Below are 26,086 nucleotides of genomic sequence, written 5' to 3'. Positions count from 1 at the left end.
AGTCTCGCTGGTGCATATGAATGAGTCGTGTCTGCATTAAAAGCACAGGGGAGACTGTAGTCATCTGTATTCACGTGTGTTCCTTACATTGTGGCAGGGTTGATGTATTTTCCAACACCTGCTTTGAAGGTTTTTGGCGCCTGCTCCTCCTTGGCTTTCTTCAGGGCGATGTTGGCCTGCTGTTTCTCCTCCTCCTGCTTCTGTAGCTCCTTTTCTCGCTCCGCGGCAATCTGAGAGGCAAAAATCATGTAAATCCACACAAAACTCACAGGATAGCTTGAATAATCACTCTGACCCAGGGCTGCCAGGTTTGTCAATATAAGAGCTGTGACCTGACACTCCGTGAGCAGACCTATAAAAATCAAAAAGCTTATCTGCTTTACATTCCTCCGATCTCCTGTTCAAGGTCAACATCTCAGTCGTGTCCAAACAGCTGCTATTTTTAGACTGCTGACTAGAAATCCATGCTGACTACTTGCACTGCACATTCTGAAGTTTACAGTCCGCTTCTTTTTCAAACTGACTCGACTTTCGAGGATCATCACCGGCGATGAGAGCTGGCTACAGTTTTCAAGCTTGAAGGTAGTCTGTTGAGAACAGGAGCAAGCTCCTCATCATTTTTAAATCGTTTTTTACTGAGCTCTGCACCACAAGAGTTTCTCGATCCTGAGGCATCTGAAGGAGAACGTTAGAGGAAACCAATGTGATCTGTGGCGCTGGTCAGTGCTGGCGCAGACTGTGTGAGAGGCCTCGAGCTCGAGCAGAGGTGGGAATTATCTTTACCAGCCAAACGAGGCAGAGCGTGATGGTTCTGAACAAAAACTACAAACTTTTACAACTGCTCAAAAGAACAAACTTTTCAAGAGGTTAGCACCATCACTATTGGGCAACAAGCAAACCAACCCCCAAGTGCCACACTGTACACGCCTGTACACCTTAAGCCCCTCCCACAGGAACTACTTTATCTACACAGTTGGCATTTTCATTTAAAAACTCGATAAGGGGATTCTAGACTTCTCAGAAACACAAATTCTTAAGTTTGAAAACAGCACAAAGCTGTTTCCCTCTGAAACGCCTCTACTTTAAAGATATTTATGGTTTCACAGTCACGTCATAGAGAAAAATCCAAACCTGTGCATCAGCTTCTTCATACGGGTCCACGAACACTGTCGTGCTTATGATCTTGATCTCCGACTGTGGAACAAACAAACATTGAAGCATTAAATGCAAAAAATTTTATTCACTGATTTAACTTTAAGGTAAACTTGGAAAACTGCTGCTGGATTTCTTTGTTGTGTACAGCTGTTTACTACGTTAAACAGAACTCTCCCTGCATCGTTTCTAGTCCTGGTATCTGACCTTCAGATGATCTGTGTATCCGTGGCATGACGGTGGAGTCTTGTTCTCCTCAGCTGCTTTTAATGTTTCCAATCCAGAAACTTTAACTCATTTTAAAACTACAGCTCAACCATTTAACATGTAAAAAATCTGACATACAACAAACCTGAGGAGTGATACGTCTTTTCATACATTTACAAGCAAAAGCCAACCTTATACCTCACTGCTTCATACCTTTGGTTTGTCTGTTTTGGCATCGCTCTCCACGTTCTCCATGGCTGTGAGAGTCTCAAATCCACCGACCACCCTGCAACAGAGAAAAAACACAACACGTCCTTCACTTTATACGCTGCCGAGTCCTGACAAAGGTCCCCTCATGCCGACCTTTGCCAGGAAGAGGATCGTATCCGTCATAAAACATATCATGAAAATGTAGCCGTGAGAGACTCAGACTGCTGAATAATTCATTCCCAGTTTTACCATTTAAATGACACATCCATGTTAAGAGTGATGTGATGAGAGAGAGGAGCATGATGAAGCTTACATCGCCATGAGCTGATCCATCTACATTAAGAGAGCTGAACTGTGATTGCCCTGCGCTCACCTTCCACTGCAGGAGGGTGTTTGACTTTAACCTTCCTTTCTGACTGATAATGGTACCGAGTCGATTCATATCACACCTGTAAACACCAACAGATTCCAGGACTTTAACCTGCAGCTGTTTTAATGGCCAGTCACTGTCCGGACTGACGTGTGGGCTCGGTCACTCCTGGACTGACGCCTCTCACGTCCAGTTTCAGAACACTTCGAAACGAGTCTTCACAAACCAACGGGCGACATGTTTCATACATCCATGTGTTATGGATGAGCACAGTGCAATTACACAATGATGATGTATATTAAGGCTGGGAACCTATTTCATCATGAAAACCCATCAGCTGGGATTCTTCTATCGGCATCGCGAGTCAGTAACGGAGGACGAGCTTGACTTGATTTGTAAAACTCTTTCTTTAGCTTGCATTCAGCCTTCAGTTGCTCCCCTGCTCGTCCTGTTGACCATTGGAGTGACTATATGTGGGTTTCTAACACAGCTGTATGAATGCCAGCATCATCATCTTATTTGTAAGGTTATGACTGCTACAGATACCAAACCTCACACCAGGATTTCTATAATTTTGTACTGGCAAATTTATTTCAGCTTATTAGAAACTCTGATGAGCCTTTCTGGAACTGGAAACGCTGCAGTTTCCCATCGTCACAGTTAATCGACTCAGAGTTTAGGTGGAGACTCTCAGGCCCCTGAGAGGTATACGACAAAGGAAGTTCAACACAGCTGGACCATTTTGTGTTAGCTGGCTTAACAAAACCTAAAACCGCAGCTTTCAGATGGTGGTTAGAGGCAGCTTCCTGCTTCAGGCTTTGTGCTTGTTTCACACATCAATCCTTATGAGCGCTGCCTACTCCAATCAGACATCATCAAGTGATGATGATAAAATATTATAGTCAAAATATTGTAAATAAGAGATTAACGCTGTAGAAAATTGTTAAATTGTTGGGATTTAGTGCACAGAGCGGTAAAATAAATACTTTAATTCAAGTTAATATATTCTAATTTTACAGTTTATTTGTAACTTGATCCTTCTACATTAGGGCTCTGAAACTTTAAGTCTTATAAGTAAAACTATATAAATATTAATGAATACTGTTCTCTACGAGATGTGGAAATTACACACTGGTTTGCAGCTGGGTTTGATTTGGTGGTTTCAACAAGATGCACATATAAAACACGTGTTTACATCAGATAATCTATACAGCACTTAAAATCATGCTGTAATCAGTGAAAACATGGCACCTACAGACAGTTTATACTGAAACTCTCTGATGACACAGAAAAACAATTCGAGCATTAATTAAATATAGAATAAATATATATACATGAACTCATCGTGAAAAACAAAAAGGTAAACATGAATTATGATGCCAGTGTGTCACGCAGCTTATAACCTCCTTAGTGAATGAACATCGTCTGCACATGGGGACAGCTAAACAAGCTGTGAACATCAGCAAACAGCTGCTTTTTCAGTTTAAACCTATAGAAACAGAACAGCGTTTATATGGAGTCAGGCTCTGAATCGAAGCCCAGTACTCACTACAATTAATTCTGCTTTTAGACACTTCCAACTCCTGCTGGAAAAATCTGGCTTTTTGGCTGATAAACACTCAACTAACCCTGTCTGCCATTTAGTGCAGAGCATGTAAGGTATTCAGAAGCATTTTGAGGATTTTCTGTTAAAAGGCTGGTTTCTGCAGGCAAAAATGACTCCGGGAGCAGTGAGTGTGAAATAAAATGGAAAGGTTTAGGTCCAGGCAGCCAAACAAAAAGCTGACTCGCTGATAAAGCTCAGTGAGGCCAGGAGGAGCTGCAGGTTTAGCTGATAACACTCCTCACTGGATTCAACACTCGAGCTTTGTCACGTTGTTTTGACGTAGTCAAGAAGTTGCTCTCACTTCACTCTTTAAACTGCAAACTCTTTCTCCAGCTGCTTTCATACGTTCAGGCGAACCGATGAGCACAAACACTTGATGACTCGCTGACCTGCGGCATCAGATCAAACTGTAGCGCTTTTAACTTTTTTCCTACCTCCCGGTGACCCGACACATTGTTTTTATCTCTAGGCCTTCCAGCTCGAGCCTCTTTTGCAAATTTACATTAAGGTATAAATTAAGATCCCACCTGTCTGCACAACAGGTACCTGCAATGTGAACAAACATCCTCTATATAAAGGTACAAAGAACCAGCGTTATATAATCGATTTTCAAAATAAAATCATTTGCCAGATAAAATAACACAGAGGTGTTTGGGCTAATCCAGCGAATGACAAATCATCACAACATCACAAACACAACAACACAAAGCACTCCCACTAATCATTTTTACAGGAAAAAAACGCTTCATCAATTAGTGAATTAAAATTAAATTAATCTGAAATACTTCTGACAATAAAACGATCCTGTCACTTTACAGGAAAAAAATATTGTGAAGCCAGAATTCACATGCAGATTAATAATAATAATCGATTAACTGAGAAAATAATTAACAACAAAAATTCACCGTCTCGTAGCTCCACTACCTAACATGTCGAGATAAAACCAGAGAGAGTCATAGCAACAACAGTATACTGTGTACTATAAAGAAAAAAAATAATGCACACAAAAATATATCATAAGTCAACCCAGAAAACGTACCAGCTCCAGACGAGCCCGACAGAGTTTTTGTTCTGTATATAAAGTGCAGTGAATTAATAAAATGTGTGTTTGGAGTGCTGGCGCTAAATCTGAACATCCCTCATTAAAACACAGTCAGAGACGTTTGTTGCATGTCAAACCCCAAAATTTCTGTCTTTCTTCTAATAAAGGAAGAAAAAAAATCTTAACATTTGCAAAAAATGCTAATAAAAGAAACCAATAAGCCGCATGAGAAAAAAAAAAAAAAGACTACACGAAGTGATGCCTCCGTGTTATACGATTCATTATGGTCAAGCAAAACAAGACATTTTAAACGTGACCCTAGACGATGGAAAAATAATCTATCCATCACGGAGCTAAACATTTAATCACTTACAAAAACTAAAATGTATAAAGAAGCAGTCTGAAAGTGTGATTCCCCTCAATCAGAAAACACTGAGGATGTGGTCGCACATCATTAATACGAGCGTTATATCTGTTTCTTTAGACATTTTTAATTTTCCACTCGACATTATTTATGCAACCCATGAAGGTTATTTAATAAGATGAAGTGTTTCCTCATCAATTAAAAACAAACACATTATGTTCAGTACTAGAACAATAATAAATATTCTTGATGACCCTGCAGAAACAGTGTCCTCTGTAAAGTACCTAAATAGATCTGGTTTGGTTGCCTAGGCCTCAGTTAAATGTGCAAAGACACTGGGTTAGGCGGTAAAAAAAGCTGCTTGCAGGGTTAAAACTGAAGCTTTTATAGTGTGCTGAGCATCTAAAGAATCGGCCTGTTAAAAGCAGTCTGAATATTTTTAGACAACAGTCAAGGCTTTTTGCAAAAGACGACCATTCGCTTAGCAGGGAGAGCGAGAGAGAAAGCCATCAGTTTAGGTTCAGCATCTCCTAAATTTTTCACCGCTTTTGACCAGAAGTCAGTTTAGAAGTCAGAGTACTGGGACCACGTGTATGAAAGATAATATGAGAGGAGAGATGGAGAGATGAGGAAGAACATGCAGGACTGTTGCCTTTCACACCCAAATAATAAACACATAGACACAGTACACACATACAGTGAATATGATAACACTTAAAAGGCAGATTTACCTTCCAAATACTGAGTGCTTCCTGTCGAGGTAGGTGCACGATCGAAATGTGATGAAGCTGGAGGGAGAATTTTTTTTAAAAGTTACACAAGTTTTGGAAATAGTAGCCAGTCTTATTTTACAAAATATGAGAAATGCCCTTCAATAATACACACAGGCTAAAAAAGCTAAAGCAGGGAGGTTTAAAAGACTGGAAATAGTGGAAACAAGGAACTGTGGAATATTAGCTGAATGATCAGAGAGCTCTTTTGTGACAAAATTTGCCCCAGTTGGCTTTTATAACAGATATTTAACACTAAACAGCAAGAAAGTAAAAGGAACTAATGGCTGTGCTGTTAACACGAGTTTCTGTGTACGCTCAGCAGAGACAACGACACAGACGAAACACAACATAATTCCCTGCCGGCTGACTTTCTGGGCAACTGTTCTAAGTTTAGGAAAAATATGTCTTACAACTGAGATTTGTTGGTGTTTGGACCAGAGTTTGCCATGCTGAGAATCCCCCGGCCGGTATGGGATAGGTTGGGGCGAAACTCATCCTTGAAAGGTTTTCCCCAGAAGGATTCGCCTCCTGAGGATGGAGAAAGAATGACCGAGAGAAGGAAAACAACAGAAAACATTACGTCACGATGGAAAACAACAGAAACAGTCAAGTCCTTAATAACATATTTGCTTCAGAGTCCTAATTGACGTGCAGTTTTAACACTTTCTTGCGCTCTGGTAACGTGGCTGAAAATGTTTCTGCAGGTAAAGCTTCAATATTTGCTCAGGCTAAACCTTTTACACTGCAGACACTGGGTCATGTTAGCAGCAACTGTTGACGGATGCTGTACATCCTGCTGTCCAGCTTTCAAGGTCTTGGGATTAAGCATCCTGGCTCACTGGCGGTGTTTACTGGGCGCTATTCACATTTTGAAGATATATAAGTCTGAGGTAAAAAGTAAGCAAGTAAAGCAAGTTAAATATATTTATATAGCACTTTTCTCTCTCATATCCATCCACTCATTAACCACAGAAGGCTAAATAATTACCGATATTCTCTCTTCACGCTTTAGAGAGAGAAATAAACTCAGCTGTGTTTGTGTGGGTGGACGGTGACCTCCTCCCCACCAGGACAAAGTTGGTTTTGGTTATAGCATGGCTGCTATATGGAGCCCAAATCATGCAGAATACATGGTGAGTGAATGATTTCGTAATACATTTTAGAAAGACTGAGTATGGTCATACAACGTTATATTTATGTTTGGGGGGGGGGGGGGGGGGGGGGTCCTAATTTGCGCACTACTTTTTCGTATCTCTTTTTTTAATATACTCTAGTTCACTTCTTCTTGCTGAGGCTTGTACTGCTGTAACATGAGGAATTAATAAAGCCCTTGTATGCCTGATGAGTTTTTTCTTCGTTTAGAAAGTAAATCTAAATTAACCCGGGTCCAGTTTGGGGCTGGCAGCCGTCTGAGCAAAGACATGATATCTCCAGTGTGTTCTGCCCCAGGGTTTCCTAACCGGGTTTTCCTCCCGCTCTGACTCGCCTGAAACACCTCTCGTAGGAGGAGCCCCAGAGGCATCTTAATCAGATTCCCAAACCACCTCAACGCGTTGCTTTGATGTGGAGGAGTAGCAGCTCTGACTCCCTTCCACTCCTTCACTTAGGCCAACAGGTCGTTTCTGCCTGAGAACCATGGTCTCAGACTTGGAGGTGCTCCTTCTCATCCCATGTGCTTCACACTCAGCTGCAAAGCGCCCCAGTGAGAGCTGGAGGTTGTTGTTTAATGTAATCGAACAAACCTGTGAAAACTATTAACCGAGCTGGTGACAGAGGACAGTCCTGGCTAACTGGGATAGAGTCCGACTTACTGCTGCCAATGTGAGCCAGACTCTCTCTATGGTTGTACACGGGCCAGGCAGGGTGTAACAATGACCCCACACTCCCAGAGCACTCCCCACAGTGACCGAGTCCAAGTCCACAAAACACATATAGACCGGTTGGACAAACTCCTACGCTCCCTTAAATATCCTTGAGGGGAAAACAAACCGATCAAGTGTCCCATGACCAGGATGAAAAGTGCACTTTGAGCTTCCTAACCAGATTGGTCATGTGTGTACAGTAAAGAAATGCCTGTCATTTATCCACAGACCCACACGGTTGTATAAATAAACTGTGGTTTCTCGCTGATCCACAGCTGACATGCCCTAAGGGTGGGAAAAAGGAGACTGCTAGCTGGTATAAACAGATGGAAAACGCAACGCAGGTTTCAAAAATAAAAACATCAACAAATGCTTAACAGAAGGCGACACGTCGAGCCTCGAGGACACGCGAGGGTTTTAGTGAGAAACGTGGACGGAAAAACAACTTCGACGTTTGTTAGGAAAAAGGAAACATGTCCAAGTCTTGTTTTCAGCTTTCAGCTCCACATAAGTGCGTGTTATATTTTTATATTGTGAAAGTAACAAATCAAATTAGTTTGTATGAAAACAACTCGAGTTAGCGGCTCTGCCAGTACCACTTATTCAGATTCCTGCACCATGAGAGAGACAGGCAAGAGACCCAGTTGCCCTTGATCACGGAGGCGTGTTGAGAGCCTTCAGCTGTGAATCATTATTCAGACTGACTTCATCATTAAGAATCATCATAATGAGTATACAGGAATACGCACTGCAGGGGCTTATTGGCTCCCAACAGGGGAAAGGATCTGTCGCCCTGAGATGTGTTTCACTGTCCTGCGTGCTGCCAGCTGGTGTATGTGTGTGTGTGTGTGTGTCTCCACGTAGGCACAATATGTACCCGTGAGTGTGTTTGCGATGCATACAACCAACCAATCAATTCTTTAGAGGCTTCTGCAGCCACGACGTTCCCCCGGTGACATTTTTGTATAATTTATAAAGTCGCTGACATTTTACCTCGCTACGAATGGATCGTAAACGAAGGTGAGCGAGAGAGGAGGGCCAAGGGAGAAATTAATTCCCACCAGCGAGTTAACGATTAAATTAACGTGAAAATCCCTCTGTGGGGAATTTCAAATATTCCTCAAATTAAATCAATGGTACAAACTTAAACTTTGCTCGACCTAAACAGGAAAGAAGGAAGAGACGTGAAGACAGCTTCAGCCTAATAAACATTCTTTTTATTTTTTATCACATCGGCGATTTCACGGTTCAGTATTTAAAAATCAGCTCTGGCCAAAGCACCTGATCTTGCAGGGTTTTAGATAAATGAAGCTTTTCAAAACTTGGCAAAGCATTAACGCTACAGTGAGCAGTTAGCTGAATGTCATATACAGGAAGTGAAAAAGACAGATTCGCTCAAAACATTTCAGCAATTCCTGAAACTCCTGACAGGAAAGCACTCCAACATGACCTAATAACTTATTTTAACATCACTACCTCCCCATGCACACACAGTATTAATATTTTGACCTTAAAATACACAATTAGTTTTTGTTTTTTTACCTCATGCTTGTATTTGAGATATTCAGAAAACTTCACATTAAACAACATGTGAAACTCATCACATCTGCTTTGGTTTCCACAAAAGGGGCCAAAGCAAAACAACAGATTGAGAGTCGCACTCCAAACCTTCCCTACAGTTCATTTTATTATACAAACAGCATGCTAGACTGCACCCTACAACGTGCTTTGGAACTATTAAAAGAACAGTTCACCCAAAATCTAATTCATGCCTTTTGGAGATATCGCCTGTAGAGTCGTCTGCCTTTTCTTGAACATAATGGAACAAGATGGCATTTGCTTGCAGGCAGTAAAAAAAGCTATATTTAAAAAAAATGTTTTACAGATCGTCTTTCCAGAAATCATGATCCGATTACTCAAAGGAAACACACGAAAGTATTGTGAACAGTAACTATTTGTAGCACACCGAGCAACTGTATCACCCTGCAAATAAAAATGACGTATCTACCCATGATGAGAGTCTCAATTTAGGGACAGTGTAATGGGTTTTTCTCCTGAGGCTGGCGAGGATTATTATTCTTTATGATGGGAGCAACAGGCTTGTATATGACACTATGCCAGAGGCCATCCCAAAAATATCCGAATATTAAAAATGATTAGAGGAATACTTTGCCCACTGTGGATCTGCCAAGATAAGTAACAATCACGTACTTGAAACCTACTGTCTGTCTTAATAGCCTTACAGAAACAAAAGAATCTCAACAGGGGAAAAGAAAGGTTGTAATGTTTTCCATTAAGCGTGTGGCTAGGTGGTTTTCAGCCCTTAAAAAAACAACTCTTTCCTAATGGTGTCCATCCTCAGCTGACCTTTATTGCTAACTTGCTGCCTGCTTCTTTTGATTGGTGGATGACGACATCAGGAAGAAAACACTTCCTACATGAAACTGTAACAGCAAGTACTGTGGATTTTATGGCTTCAGCGTGTCATGATTTCTGCACAGAGACACTGCTGCTGAACCTTTTAATTTTAAATGCTCTTTTTTAAAAATTTCAAAGCCTTTCAAAGGATTAAAGGCATACAGACCGGGCGAGAGCAAGAGACAGAGGCAACGTTTGCCCTCTTCCTCATTAGGGGGGTGATATCTTTAGCAGACAATAACAAAATCCTGAGAAAGGGAAGTGAGTCAGTAGCAGTTTGGCCTTACATACTCGTACAGCTGTGAGAAAACGAAAATATTTCACATGAATCTACGCATACCCACCTCTAGAGCCAATATCTCCAAAACTGACCCACTGATAATAAATCTATCTATAAAGATAAACAGCTCTACAAGCCAGTGGGAAAAACACACCAGTTTGATTCTGGATGAACGGCCTCTTTAAGCACTGCAGAGAATCCCTCCTTTAAGTCTGGTTGAAGGTCTGCTAAGGAGTTGTGTGCACACACTGTTCAGTCCAGGTGACGAGGAACATTTTGCCCACAGGCCAGAAATTCTGCACCTCTATAAATCTGTCATGCTGGATGTGTTTTGCATAGAGTTCAGAGACGCCCACAGACACAAAGCTCACTTTGTGCTGCAAACTCTCACATCGGCTCCGACGACACGAAGGCAGGAAATTAACTACATGTGGCCTAGCAGTCAATTACACTTTTGCTTTTAAAGTGGTTGTAAAAGCAGGAAAATTACAGCATATGCTAGATGACTGGTGTTTCACCACAGCCCCATTCAGCACTCTACCCTCAGCCGCCTCTATCCACATCATCTCTGTTGCTTTGTACGCATGTACTCCCGTATTTAGTAACACTCTTGACTTGCAGTATTTGCGCAAAGCTTCCAAAAAGGGACTATTAATGATTCAACCACTCAAACGAATTCAAAATGTAGTTTAAGTGCAGTGCTAATCTTACCTGTGCCTGTGCCAGTCGGGTCTCCTCCTTGAATCTGGAAAAAAGAAAAGAAAAAATGACCTTTGGGTGACCTCAGCTTCCTCTGCTGCACACTGAAAAACTAAATGCGGGTTTTGTTCTGCAATACAGGAACAAATGATACATCGTTTTTAAGTGTTTTTCTTCCCCAAATGTGACTGTAAATTGATTATCTTTTGGATGGGAGGCTTCTGGATGTTTCATCAGTTTTTAAACATGCGATAAACGACACAATTGACAAAACTAAAGTTTCCCTTCTTGCCAAACACCCAACCTGGGGTCACGTTTCCCTGTTAGAAGCCTGACTCAAAGCTTTCCAGGATACTGGCCCCTATTGTTCATTGTAAACTTGCCCGGTGTTCCTATGAGTGCTTCTACAGTTCTCTGCATTTCTTTAGTGTTCTTGTTTAAAGAGCTTTCTGAACTTTTGACCACCAGCATCACCGTGGAGCACAGTTTTGTTGAGTGGGCCTCCTGTGCTTCCATGCAGAAAACACTTCTAACGTCTTGATGCATGCTCGACCATCCAGGTAAAGAAATCCCCAAAAAGTGGATTCTGTTCATCTGGATGTTCTCAGTGGGAGAAACGTTTCATCATCATCCAGGTGACGCTGTCGGTCTCAGGTGACTGCAGGTTTCTCCAGCATTATAAACCTTATGACTAAAACTAGCACTGAAAGAACAACGGGCCGCGAGGTCAGTTCCTTGATCATTAATATGTAAATTGTCATGACCATTGATCAACAACCACCGATCAATGGTGATCAGATGAACAGAATCAACTGTTTTTGGACTTTCTTCTAACAGCACAGGCAGCTGATTATTCTGCATTTTGCACTGTTGCCTTTGAAGCCATGTTCTAAAAAGGAGCCAGGGACAGAGAAGAAAAGAACGGCTGCAGGGAAAGGGAGAAGACAAAGAGCAGAAGCATGTTTGCTCAAACATAATTTGTGGAAACAGGATATTGTTTTAGGTACGGTTTATGCTATGCACGCCCCAGTGTGCCAGCCGTGCAGTTATGCTTTTTCTGCCACCCTTGTTAACCTGCTTCCCCCTCTCTCATTCCTCCTTACTGCTGATTGGCTCTTTTGTTGCTGCTGTTTTAACTGTTTTATTTTTCACTAGAATCTGTTTTACTGTTCGTTGAATAGTGCAACACAAATAATAATAAAGTTTTTTTAATGCAAAAGATTTCTCGTGGCATGAAGGTGGAATCAAACAAACACTGCACCGTCTCGAGTGTACTGGTCTCCCATGTTAGAGCTTTAAAAAGGTGCACAAGACGACAAAAAGCAATGCTTGTAATGCTTCCCCATTAATACAGTTAATAAGTATACATATTATTCAATTAATATTAAACCTGAATTATTAGACGGCTGCATCATGTTGATGTTCAACACGTCTGTGCCTCTCATGTTTCAAAGTAAAACCACCTCTGGATGTTCAGCGATTCACAGGTCCTGCTTTATAGTGACAGTGCTTTTACTGCCACTACCACAGATTTTAAAGTGTTTGTTGCTATGAAATGATTCTGTGAGGCCTCCTCTCCTTTTGGGCTGCGGAGGATAAGCTGAAGGCGCTAGTGGCAGTGTAATTACGTATAAACAATTCACAGCTTGCCAGTGTGAATGAACGCCACAGGACAGAATGAAAAAGGTAACGGTCCTCTTGAGACCAGATGTCCACTCAGAGCCACTTTAATTATGGAAGCAGCAGTTCTGAAATACACAGATGACGGCTGATCAGACTCGCCGCCTCATATTCTCGGTCTGTGTTTAAAGCTTAAGCTGAAGAGACGCAAATAAAGTCTATCATGATTACAACAAAAACCAATGTAATAAAACACAGATTCTAATTATTCAGGGGTGGAGGATGAACCCAGATATATTCAGGTCATCCTGACTTCTTCATAATGTGAACTGTTTAAGCCAATATAAATCCTCCACATTTCAGTTAAAAGGCAGCAGGCCGAGCATAGACCATAATTTCGAAATCCATCAGTTCCATCAGCTGTCTGTTTAAGAGCCAATTTGAAGCTTTTAATGAGTTATTAGAGCATCAGCGCCTGACCACTGCACATGTTCTGCAAACTCTTGACCTCTAATACAGTGAAGTTGCATTGATTTAAAAATCTGTGAAAGGAACTTGTGAATCACAGAGAAAGGTCTCAAAGCTCAATCCAGACACGCATTAATTGGTGGCTTTAGTGGAGGAAGGTAAAAGCAGGAAGGTGTTTTAAGCAGGTATTATTTCCTTACCATGAAATTCCGGATGGACCTGTGGAAGATCGTTCCATCGTAGTAGCCCTTTTTGCACAGACGGACGAAATTCTCGCCCGCTTTGGGAACCTTGAGGAAAAATAACGCAGGTGCTTAGCTTTGTGATTTTCTTCTTCACTGCAAGATCAATACTTTTCATTTTATCGCCACTCATTTGATAAGTGCCAGCACGAACAGTCAAAAAGTGCCCACTGTGTCAAACTAGTGTCATATACCAATATATGTTTTCTTTCCCACACATATACATAATTGCATAACCTGTTAGCATTTTTCAAGTTCATGATAGTACTTTTGGACAATGACACAATGTTTGTTCTGAAGTTCAGCTTTATTTTGACGTGTTTAACAAAAATATTGCTCTTCCTGTTCAGGAACTGCAGCCGTTTTTATGCATGGTTAAAAAAAAAAAGTACTTATGGAGCTAAGTGTACTTTCACTCCATCCTCCATGTGAATATTTGACTTCTCTTATTGGAGCTTCAGAAAACACTGAACTGGCTGTATTTCAGCTTTCATGCAGCAGTTACTGTCAGCGTGAAGTTTTACATTCACATAAACAAACTGAGTGGCACATTTTCAGCTCTGCCTGACCTGCTACAAAATGTTTGTTGTACCCATAAGTCTGTCATGAAGTAGGGCTCGTAGCGAGAAGGCAGGCTTAGTTCACATCTACAACAGAGCGATTTAAATGTTGAAAAATAAAATGGTTCATTGAAGGTGCTTCCTGGGTTATGAAACTTTTAGACGTCTTGTAAATCATTACAAAACACCAAGCGTCAGGCGCTAATTTTGACTGACTGGTAGTCTGTGAAACGAGGCGGCGACACAGCCCCGAGCAGAAGGCGTGGCTTTGACTATGACGCCGGTCAGGTCTACCGTTATTAATGTCAACAGCCTGGAGGAACACCTCTCTGAGTGTTCGTGCGAGAGAAACACACACCCCCGGCCCGGCAACAACGGTTGGTGGTTTCCCCAGATTTATAAAATACTCCGTTTAAACCTCTTTATTTTAACAGCTCTCTGCTGGTCTTATTTCCACATACATCTTGATTTTGCTGGGGGTGATCAACTCTCTGGCTCCTTTTCCCTCTAACATAAATCCCAGATTTTCCAAGCACTCTGGTACAAAGAGGCTTATTGTTTTAAACCACTAAGTACACACACACACACACACACACACACACACAAAGTAATTTATTTCTATATTTTTGGATATAAAACTGATTTTTGGAATTGAAAAGGACGTCTTAAAATAGTTGTCTAAGGACAAGCTGTCTGGTTCAACAGATTACTACCACCTCTATGAATAAATACATAACAAATCAATATAAAAGCCTCCTTCTTCCCCCAGTGCTTTAACTTTGATTATTAACCAGTCTCCTGCGTCAGAGACACGTCTGCAAGTCCTCTCCCTCTCGCTGTTGCTGCTCTGTAATAATGGTTAATTTAGCGTGCATGCTTTTGCGTTACTTTGCGAGTCTCTAAAATGCAATTCAATTTAGAAACATGCCTAGGTACCTAAAATTGTCAACAATCAGCTGGTGTCAGCATGGAAACATTTGGTGACGCAGACAAGAAGGAAAAGTAGAAAATGTCCTGATTCACACGTGTTTACAGACTCGCTCACGCTGCCATGCAATCAGGCAGTAATGTGAAAGAGCGGAGGAGCATAAATCCATTAAAATTACTCAATTCATTTACATTTTAGCTGCAGACATTTACTTGTCTGCAGCTGAGATTTTATAGGTCCCACATAATCCACTTCACTAGAATAGATAGTCATCATTGTTTGTGCGTCTTGTTTAACTTTAAACTCACACTCAAAGACAAAAATATCTGACTTTACATTTTCAAAGGTGTTTTTGAATATAATAAAGCTTTGATATCATGGGCGACTGAAGCGCAGGCTCCGTCGGACAATTACAAAAATCCACCCCCTTGCGGACAGCGAGGGTTGGGCAGGCTGAGTGAGCAAACCTTACATGGAGGTGGGATCTGGGTCTGTGTGACTGAATGTGACAGTGAAGCAGCTCTTATTAATTCATAAACAGCAGGCTACGAATAGAGCTGCGATCTTGTGAGGAAACCACTGGGGAGGAAGGCGGGGTGGAGGAGGATGTGGGGCACAGAGGGCAGGTTTGTCTAACTGCTGCAACTTTCCCTTCATTATTCTGATTCGACAGCTCAGAAGCCAATGAAAACCAGACGCACGAGGCGCTCGGTTACCAGGGAAGAAATATGTTCCTGGAGTTCACGCTGGCTCTCAGGAGCCCCCCACGTCTAAGCTTAGAAGGGTGAACACTTTGCCAAGACACAAGTTTGGCAAAGTGTGAGGTGGGGACACTGTCTATTTTCACAGTTTCAGGTGAGTCATCCTAAAAGCTATTTATTTAAACACATGCACCAGGAAAAACTTCATTTGAAAACCTTACAGCGGAGAATGAAATCACCCTGTCACCTGAATCAGAGCCTCACAGGCTGCACTTGTAAAACTATTCGTTTTGGCAGTTAGGATTGCTAATATCCAAGTGAAGCCATCTGCTCCTTTCAGGTTCCACATTGTTTTCATGTAGCCTAATGCAGTGGTTTGGTCCATTGTCTCAATGAACATCTGTTTATGGCCAGCCTCCATTTAAGCCGGTGGTTTTTAAAATGTTATGACAAGAAGCTGAAAGCTTAAACTTTGATTCCTGGTTAGTCTCTTAATAACTGTCAAAAAAAATGTTCGCTTCTTTGGAACATGTTCGACAAAAACTGCAAACTTGACGTGTGTGCATACTCTACACACCTTATTATACGTTATTCTGACAGCTAAGAAGTGAAAACATGTCCAGTCCCACCTTCTTACGCCCACATGTCACTCACCCATTTGTTCTTGTGCTTACGGCACTTCTGCATTTGCTTCATTTCTCCCACCTGAGAGCTACGTCCAGATTTTATACAGAGATAAAAACAACTCACAAAATCTCAATGCCTGCAGAGACCTAGCTGGCACCGCAAAAACAAAAAGTTATATATTTTTATTTTCCCACAGTCCTTCCTGTGCTAACTGCTAAGAACTGAAACCCCCGACTTACCCTACAAATTTTAATGAGCTTTTATTTTCTAGTTCTGTCCTGCAATGATCATAAGAAAACATCAATGAGGACTGTTACTATACTAACAGTAAAACCTGCTGAATTGCACAATTTCTCCTCAGTTTCTTGTCTTTTTAAAATAAACGTACGACGCTAAACGGCTGAAATCTATTCATTGTATAACACAGATTATTATAATTATTTCCACCTTATCGATTAGCAATTACCATCCAAATTATTCCTACTGTTCATGCGTAAATACAAGCGTTCTTACCTTATCACAGTGCAACTCAAGATTCAGGTCTCCCTTGTTTGTATGCAGGCGTACGTATCCCTTTTTCTTCACATACTGGTAACGCACAGTGTCGTCTGCAATAGCGTCTGTAAAACACGTTTAAATATAAATTTAGTTGACGTGCATATGATGAAAATATTTCACATTTATAGCTGGCACGTCAAGCGGGAACAGTTATTCTGAAAAACAATCTTAAGAGTTCATTGATTGTTTTGTGAGTCTCAGCTTGATGTTGGCACAGGTGAGATCTCTGACCTTTAAAGAGTCTGCATGCGTCTGCAGGGAAAGCTGTTATGTAGATTTATGCCTGAGTGTTTTTCTCCTGTTGACAATCTTCAGATCAAAAAGCCGTTTTTAAACATCAGCGTTTAGCTTTTCACTAGAAACACTGGTTTAAAAAAATAAATACAAATCCCTTCTTGTATTTCGCTAAATAAAGAGCTCTGTATAAATATATTTCAAGCCATTTCATCACTTCTCAGAAACTTGAACTAGGTCACTAAATCCAAACATTGTCCTCCTTTTCTGAAGTGTGCTGAACCTACTATACAGTTGCATAACAGCAAATCTCTTTCATGAAGCAGCTCAGCGGCTGACAGGAGAAGAAAACGACAGTCGAAATAAGCAGCTCCCACTTGCAGCTGCATTTAAACCGTGTGAGCGTGAAGCTGCACTTTCCTTTTTAAAATAAATAAATAAATAAAAAGAGCACACATGGGCAGCCAGTCGTCCCTGAATGAATGCAGGTTGAAGATGAGCCAAACATTTGTTTTTACGGGGACTCTGTGGAGGCTTTGTGTGTGTGATGTGTTCACTTGCCTGCTTCGTGTGTTGTGGCAGGAGTCATAGCCGTGGATGTGAACGAGGCAGAAACTCTTCCTGTGGAGTAATGAGCCTGAGGGGGGAAAAAAGAACAAGATAAAAGTTTAAAAAGTCATGCCGATCTGTCATATGTCAATAGAGCTCAAAAGGATGCTGAATATAAATATGATTAAGACAAGAGGTTTACTTAATGCTAAATTCTGGGGGTGTTGTTAGCATCTTTATCATGTGGCACTTGTTACGCCCCTCTGCAGCCCCTAATCTCTTTGCAGTGGCAGTGCAAGAGTGTTCAGCTGTTGCTAATTGACCACATCTAGTCAGGTGTGGATAAAGGCATACCCGAGGCAGGCTTTCATGTAGACACACTAGCCTTCGTCTTAGTGGTAACAGCTATTTTAGCTAACTTGTTACATAGTTGAAAATAAAACCTCTTCTAGTTGAAATTCTGGTGTTACTCTCCATATTTATGTTGCAGCTTTTGAGCCGTTTCGCAACATAACCGGGGGCCGGGTCGTAACAGCATTAAATAACTTTTCTAGTCTTATTGACCACTGGACACACTCATAAGTCATTGTTACACATAAACTTTGCACAACTCTTGATTAAAGTCGTGATATCCAAAACACGTAGCACACACCAGGAAAAACTACTACTTTTCTTTGTTTTTAAGTCACCTGAGCAGAGCTAGCAGGAGGCAGGACACATGAGGCTGCTGACATGTCACCTGTACTATGCAGTATTTGCACTATTCTCATATAAACATAAACTGGTATAATCTGACAGGACTGAAGCTGGCAGGTTCAAGGCTGTTTAATGCCATCTGTTGAGAATTATATAGAACATCAGAGGTGCAACAAATGTGCAAGAACAGCCTTTTAGTAGTCACATCAATGGTGGCAGAATAATCTGGGGTTCAGTATTTTCCCCCAGGACACTTGGATATGCAGGCTGGAGGAGCTGGGGAATGAACCACTGACCTACTGATTCAGGATGACCTGCTTTAAGTCCCAAGGGAGGGGCACAGGTATGGAAAAAAAGCCAGTATGTGGATCTCAAGCTTCTGTGCTGCTTTAGTGTCTTTGTATTATTCTAGATGCAGGGAAAATATGTAAAATTTTACAATGTAATTATTACCTACTTAAAAAAACCTCATCACTTTCTCTCATTATTGTACATTTTTCTCTACTGTGAAATAATCCCTGGAGCTCAGAGGCAGCCAGGGCAGATATTTCCTCATTAAAAAGGCCTGAAGGTTCATCCACCAGTTGAGGAAGCGTCTTCTCCACTCGTCATATCTTTCCAGCTTCATTCTCAAATGGCCCCCTCGTTTGCTCTAAAGGGCGTGTGAGCTTTTTCAGGCTCCGCATGATTAAGAGCCGAGAACAGAAAGATTTCTATCACGTTATAATTACGGAGCACCAGAGAAGTTATCTGAGCTTAAATTATAGTAGAAAGCAATTGTTGGATCGTAATATACACCTAACAATACCAGAAACATGTGATAAGGCAGCTAGAGTTATTCAAGTGAAAGAATAACAACTCTGAAGATTAAAGCAGAGAAGTGAAAATGGATTTCAAAAGCTAAAAGTCTGTTCTTCAGTCCCCGCTTAGCATTCTTCTGCTCCAGTTCTTGTGAAGGCGCATGAAAGTGCAGACTTCACCTTGCACGCTCTGTCTGACCTATATTGCCTCTTCTCTCAGATGCTGTCAAAGCGTCACTATGAACTCGACACAGAGAGCGACCAAGGATGAGCTGTGCTGTAAAAATGAGGCACGGCGCAGCATCAAAGGAGAGCTGATAAGAAAGAAGGTGTAGCTGCGGCTCAAATTGAATCAGCCGTCATCCTTCCAGTAATTCAAGGGCACAGTCACGGCGGTAACATCACCGCCAGTGACCTCCTTTGTTACACATCGGTCTGTGTGTGCGAGTGTTCCCCAGAGGTATGATGACTGAGAGCAGGCCTGGAGGAAGGTTACATTATGTATATGTTGAGTTTTCAAATGGATATAAACATGCTCTACATTTTACTCTCTCTGGTTCTGACACTGATGTTATTTTTTATCAACAATATTTTACATGCAAAATATTATCCATCAATCTCCCTTAGATTACGGTAAATATATTTTATTCTTTGTTGTTTCTGTTCCTGGATACAGCTGGGCTTTATCTGGTGTTTGTTTTTGTTTTCTCATCCACAATACTGTGAATATATTTTCTAATATTTGGCTCCCTCCTGTGGACAAAGTCAAACTAGCACATCTTCACCTGGTTCAGAAGGCTCTCTTAAACCTGCTGCAGTGACGTGACTAAATAACTGAAAAATCTCCTAAATTATGTTAGATTAGTTCTCAGCAATGACATTTGATTAACTGTCAGCTTCATTACTAGTTTTGAGCTTGTCCAAAAGTAAAGAAATATGACATAAAATAATGTAACAGTTTAGTGAAACAGGTTCAGGTCACATCCTGTCGGCTTCACTTCAAATCCAGTGTGGTGCCGTGTCGGCAAAACGGAGGAAAAGTGCATCCTTGTCTAAATACTTCTGCACGTGGCTCAGTTTCCATCACCTGGTCTAAATGTTGGGACTTTTCGTTCAGCAGCTTAGAAGCTTGGACACCCGAGCCTGGACAGTTTTTAAATTATTATTTATATTCTTAATAACCATTTATGAGTCTTTGTGATTCAGCATCATATTGGCCAAAGATCCCTATAAGACTAATTCATTGCTCATAGCAAATAAGATGGTGTTTACTAATCAAGTAACCAAACGCAGCAAGATGAGAAGCTCAAAGGTTTAAAAACAGCAGTGAGTTTTTCCAAAGGTGGGAGAAACCAGTTTCTGAGAAAACCTATGTAAGCAAAGAGAGAACATCCAGCAACCCAAGACCCTCTTACTATGAGACTGCTGTCCAAATATATTATCTAATCTTATTAACTAAAGTCACTTCTAGCAACTTGGTTTTTCAGGCATTTGACTCTACATCACCTTAAGTTAGCGATTAAACTCTGCTGTGGACACAGACAGCTGCAGATAACAGCAGCAGATGAGATGTCTAAGTCCACCCAAAAGGTGAAGGCGTTGAATTAGAGACTGACCAATATATTAACTGGTATTAAATATTGCAGATAAATTAGTGTGTCGGCATTTATAAAAGAGATGGCAGTAACACCCTTCACCCATCTTGAAGGGTTGGAATCTCCACCTTCAGGTTTCTGGGCATCCACATGTCCACTGATCTCACCACCACAACACCATCGCCCTGGTAAAGAAGGCCCAGCAGCAGCTGCACTTCCTCGTGTCCTGAGGAAGAAGAACCTGGACCAGAAGCTGCTGCTGGCCTTCTACTGCTCCTCATTAGAGAGCGTGTGCTCCTCCTACCTGGGTGTTTGGTACGCAAGGGTCACGACTGAGAACAGGAAGGCTAACAGAGAGTAATTAACACCGCCCCCAACATCACTGGCTGCCCTCTGCTGCTCCGAGACCATCGTCAGATCCTCCTGTCTCAGGAAAACTAGAGCCAACATAGGTGACACCTTGTACCCACCACCTCACCAATCTGAGCCATGGTCTGAATAGCCCTCATCACTCAGGCCACTCACACACGGACTCTTACTCAGACCAAGTCCTTCGCACTGCTTCCAAACACTTTGGCCTCCAGTGTTTGCCTTTCTCTAGTTTATATTTGCTCCTGTCTGTCATTTATTCTGTTGTCTTATTATTTATATTTAACTCCTGCACAGTTGTTGTGGAGCACCCATCATTTCGTTGTACATGTAGAATGACAATAAAGGGCTCTTCTATTCTATTCTATTCTATTCTATTCTATGGTCACAAAGGCATTGCTGCACATGGAGCCTTGCAATGATGAAACCAGGAGCTATAAAGTGGCTTTAAGGATCATAGTGAGGATGGTTTTCTTACAGCATTTAATTTGTCCGTCTTCTTGGCCTGCGGCTCCTTCATGGTGGAAGCCAGAAGTTCATCCCCTTTGTATTCTTTATAAAGCTCCGCTAAAGTCTCCCTCGTCTCCAGATTGGTGGTCTTCAGATGGTATGCTGGGTCCTGCTTAGCCTTTTCCTCATCTGAAACATGCCAGAAAGAGCAAGAGAAAACGGATGATTTTACCATAGCACATTTATATAATGCGAGAATTACCCATCACCAGAAAAATACTGATAGCTCACCTGGGTCCAACACTTTCAGGTCGTTCTTGACATGGAAAAAGTTGGAGACGTTGAACTTATCCAGGTTTGTGGGGTCCTAAGAAGAGAAAACAACGTCTCTGTTCCTCAAATAAAAGTACTCTTTCATTGTGTAGGTGGATAAAAATCGTGAAACTACATCTCACCTGAAGAGTTATAATATCTTTTCTTGTGAAGGGTTCATCTGTGAGCAGATCTTTAAAACTTTTGGTCTTAATGTTTAACTGCTCAACTGCCTGCATGAAAACAGAAATATTAGAAAGAAAAGCCTCTGTTGGTCATAAGGAAAACAAACGTGGGCAGCAGGTAAAATTAAATTATATGTGTTTCCTTTAAGTTTAACACAAGCTTAGTATCACTACAACTGAATGAACAACACTTTGTGGAATTCATCTGTAAAAATAAACAGAACAACACTGTTTTTTGTTTGGAGAGAGATTTTTTTGCACACAGCTAATTCTGTGTGATGTAAGGCAGCATCTTGTGAGACCATGTGGGCTGAGCATCTGCACTGTATCACGCCAAGACCAAAATCAATATCATCTCTTTCTCCATGTGCGTAATTTTAGACATCGATTTCTGTCTGAAAAGCATCATCGTGAGGATCAATGCAGCAAGAGCACGAGTTCACTGACCTCATAAGAAAACACATTCCCGGTGACCTTGTTGGCAACAATGTGAGAATTATTTGTGAAGACGTTGTACAGAACAGGGCAGTGATACTTTCCTGGAACAAAACGAAGCAAAGAAAAAAAGTGAGAGAGCAGCAGGCTGAGCAGCAGAGTCCAATCTGCTGCCAGGGGCTGAATCCACTCAAGAAGTCAACGAGTACCTCATGCAATCCTCTGCTGAATTATATCACATCTTCTCCCCTCACTTGCTTTTTTGGATTTTTATTCCTCCAACCCCTTTTAAGTCAAGCTTTCTTTTTTAAGGTTCCCCTCACACAAAGCAAAGCAGTAAGAAAAGTGTGGATTTAAAAGAAAACTAAAGCCTGCAGGATTTCAGTGACTATGACCTGGCAAACTGGGCTAATGACAGCATTAAATTTCTTCTACATGCATTTTGTTGTGCCTCAGGTGCATCAAAGCGTAAGCATATTTACCATCATTGTTCTTGGCTAAGTTAAGTTTGATGAGGGACTTTGCTTCCAGTTTCTGTGGAGGAAAAGAACAAATTTGCTTCTCAAACTGTACAACAGTGCTTGCGCTACAAGTACAACCACAAATGGATCATCTTACAGAGATTAGTTTCCAGCTGTGACATGGGGGAAATTGTAGAGATGTGCTTCATGATGCATGCTCAATCATCCAGGTAAGTAAATCCCCAAAGTTGATTCTGTTCATCAGGACGTAGCGTTTTCAGTGGGAGAAACGTATCATCAGTCATCCAAGCGACTTCTTCTATGTGAAAAGGGAAAGACTCTGAATCGAGGAGGGGGCCTAAGGGTACATCTTTTGCCATCTTACAATGCTGTGATTGCAGCCATTCCCCAACTCTCTGTGAACGGTACTCATGGCCATTGATCAGTGGGCTTTGTTCAGTGGTTGTTGATCAATGGTCATGAGAATTTGCATATTAATGATCAAGGAACTGACCTCACAGCCCATTGTTCCTTCAGTGGGCTGGTTTCAGTCATTATGCAAATGTACTGTTTATAAGGTTGAAACCTGCAGTCAGCTGAGACTGAAGAAGTCACCTGGATGAGTGACGAAACGTTTCTCCCACTGAAAACGCTGCATCCTGATGAACAGAATCAACTTTTGGAGATTTACTTCCCTGCATGATTGAGAATGCATCAAGATGTGCTGTATATATTCATGACTGATAAGTATACTCATTAACTTTAAACAAAATGTCTGGCATTAACACTGTATTTGTGAGCAGCACTTTCTCTTACTTATAATAAAAGCTTGAATATGAAAGAGGAGCTAAACTGCTTATAAAGATGATAGTAACATGTTATACACAGCCTTACCCTAAATATTATTCTTATCATTGTAAGACAGTGACCGCTAGCAGTAAATAACATGTTTGACATGCAGGGTCACGGTAAAAACTTGATATTCTTCTGAATTTAAAATTTATAAACAGCTCAAGGTCAAGCTAACCCGACCCTAAGCTATTGAATTCCACCTTCAGCTTTTATAATTGGCTTGCTCGGCTAATATTTGAGGTCATGTTTTTATAGAAAATTGTGTTTATTTCTTTTTGCGTTGGATGATTAAAACCACAATTTCTGTAAATGAGAGCAGCTTATGGAGCAGTTAGATCATGAAGGAATCGTTGTCTCCTCACCTCTCCAGAGATCGGGTTTGTACCATACTTCTTAATCCACGGAACAATGCTCCTAAAAACAGGAAGTACACAGGAAATAATTTTTTAGGTTATGCTAAAAGCAAGAAAGGGGATGCAAAAATATGTAAGACATACATCTTGTTGTGCAAAATTATTTATGCCAAGTGAGATGTCAAGTCACACACCAGATAAATCATCAAAAAAAGAAAAGGAAAAATCACCTTTAAAAGCCAAAACTGAAACAAAACTGATATTTGTTTGGTTTTATTTAACAGAATTAAGGCAAGTGTGACATATCCAAGCTTCCTTTGTGTTAGCTGGCTTGATAAAACCCAGAAACAGAGTTGGAAGCAAATCAGGACCAAACATAAAAACATATTTTTACTGCAACAACTTAATGACTGAAACGCGACGCATAAAGTTTGCACTTCTGCAACTTTTCTGTACAGCTTCATCAAGTGGCAGAAATAAGATATAGCCGATGAAACTGCATATATAATATCTATTCTTTCAGCATAGACTATATAATTTATCATGCTTAGAGCATGTCATCAGGAAAAGAATCACTACTGGATGATTTTAAACCAAAACTCTGAACATACAGGAGGAGGTTGTGTGTTCAGCATATGTTCTAATCCAGCCGGGGTTAAATACACTGAAAACTGTCCATTAATGTTGCCTCACAGTACACACTCAGAGCTTCTTCCAATATCTTCTTCCAAGACCTGCCTGGCTACTGAGGGTGTTATGTGAACACTTAAAGGCATCAGACATCATTTACTCACAGCAGGTCGAAGACGACTCCCTCCTCAGTGCAGACAGGATACTCAAATGGCTGAAGGGACAAGCTGAAACATGTCACAGCACAAGTGTCAAACTCACTTCAGCTCATCAATTAACCAAAGTTTGTCTGTATAGCATCTTTCAGGCAGATCAGTACAGCTCAAAATTATTCACAGATGACAACAAAACAATAAAAAGACATAACAAGAGTTAACAAAGCAAAGCAAATAACATACGGAAAAACATTCCTAGCATAAGGAATTCAAATTAAATTAGGAAAAATTCAATTAACTTAAAATGTTTAAAAAGTAAGGTTAGATAAAATATGCTGTAAAGTACAATATCCACCAATATAAAAGCACCAATCAGTGAATAAAAATAAAATTATGTAATGATAAATAAAAATCTAAACAGTACAATAGGGAAAAAATTACTAATCAAATAAGGTAAAAGAAATAAGTGACTCGTGCAAATGTTGGGATGGAGAACAGAGTTTGAGTTTAAACATTTCCAGCTGCAACTTGGGGAACAAGAGCTAAAAACTGCCCAACCAGATGTTTGTCAGGGGACCTGGTCATACTCTGTCAGTATGAACTGATGGGAACAAAGCTATGACGTACCTTAAAAACAAACAAACAAGAAAAAGCAGTTTCTGAACATAGCAGGATTTGATTCTATATATGGGGTTTAAAATTAGTTCAATTTTCCTTCCCTTCCTAATAAGTCACCTGCCAGTACTAAGAGAACAATTTGTTCCCAAGTGGACCAAACAACTGCATAATAAAACATCCTTCTTTTAATATTATAAGATGCTCTTTATAATTTGCAGAAATCTAGAAATGGGTTGGCTGGCAATTTTTTTTTCTAGAGTGCCTCTTCTTCTTCGTCATCATCATGTTCTTCTTTCAGCTGCTCCCTTTAGGGGTCTCCACAATGATCATCTGACTCCATCTTACCCTCTCTCTATCATCCTGCTCTGTCACACATGCATGCCCTTCTTCACTACATCCAGAAAACATCTCTATGGTCTTCCTCTTTTCCTTCTCCCTGACAGCTCTTTCTTTAAAATCATCTCCATCTCAGCCTTGCCTCTCTACCTTTGTCTCCAAATCACTTAACCTGATGTGTTCATTTCTAATCCTGTCAAATCCTGCTCACCCCCTAGTTAAAACAGTCTAGCATCTTCAGCTTTGCCTCCTCTCTTTTTGTCAGTGCCACCATCTCCAAACTATAACACTTTAAACACATCACAGCAGGCTTCACCACCATCCTTATCTTTTCCTCTATCATTTTACTCTTTTGTCGCTTTCTAAGGT

At 40.9% G+C, this 26,086-nt stretch overlaps 1 protein-coding gene across 2 annotated transcripts in view; it reads right to left on the bottom strand.

Moving 5' to 3' along the window:
* ppil2 (peptidylprolyl isomerase (cyclophilin)-like 2) overlaps positions 1–26,086 on the bottom strand; it is a 45,808-nt gene that overhangs the window by 18,743 nt on the left and 979 nt on the right. For both annotated transcript variants that reach the window (XM_086315508.1, XM_086315507.1), the window contains exons 4-19: positions 24,773–24,835; positions 23,988–24,039; positions 22,795–22,846; positions 22,325–22,416; positions 21,836–21,925; positions 21,672–21,747; positions 21,409–21,569; positions 17,483–17,558; positions 16,643–16,749; positions 13,272–13,361; positions 10,996–11,029; positions 6,135–6,252; positions 5,683–5,739; positions 1,573–1,645; positions 1,132–1,194; positions 88–230 (exon numbers count right to left, since the gene is read on the bottom strand). In XM_086315508.1, the coding sequence (XP_086171634.1) occupies positions 88–230; positions 1,132–1,194; positions 1,573–1,645; positions 5,683–5,739; positions 6,135–6,252; positions 10,996–11,029; positions 13,272–13,361; positions 16,643–16,749; positions 17,483–17,558; positions 21,409–21,569; positions 21,672–21,747; positions 21,836–21,925; positions 22,325–22,416; positions 22,795–22,846; positions 23,988–24,039; positions 24,773–24,835 (1,347 nt within the window). The remainder of the gene's footprint in view (positions 1–87; positions 231–1,131; positions 1,195–1,572; positions 1,646–5,682; positions 5,740–6,134; positions 6,253–10,995; positions 11,030–13,271; positions 13,362–16,642; positions 16,750–17,482; positions 17,559–21,408; positions 21,570–21,671; positions 21,748–21,835; positions 21,926–22,324; positions 22,417–22,794; positions 22,847–23,987; positions 24,040–24,772; positions 24,836–26,086) is intronic.

Source organism: Aulonocara sp. 'chitande type north' Nkhata Bay, linkage group LG12, assembly GCF_057382095.1.
Source record: "Aulonocara sp. 'chitande type north' Nkhata Bay isolate Kocher_YH1m ecotype deep benthic linkage group LG12, A_spYH_male_GT1.1, whole genome shotgun sequence".
Taxonomy (NCBI): Eukaryota; Metazoa; Chordata; class Actinopteri; order Cichliformes; family Cichlidae; genus Aulonocara; species Aulonocara sp. 'chitande type north' Nkhata Bay.
This window is presented reverse-complemented; position numbering and strand designations above follow the sequence as displayed.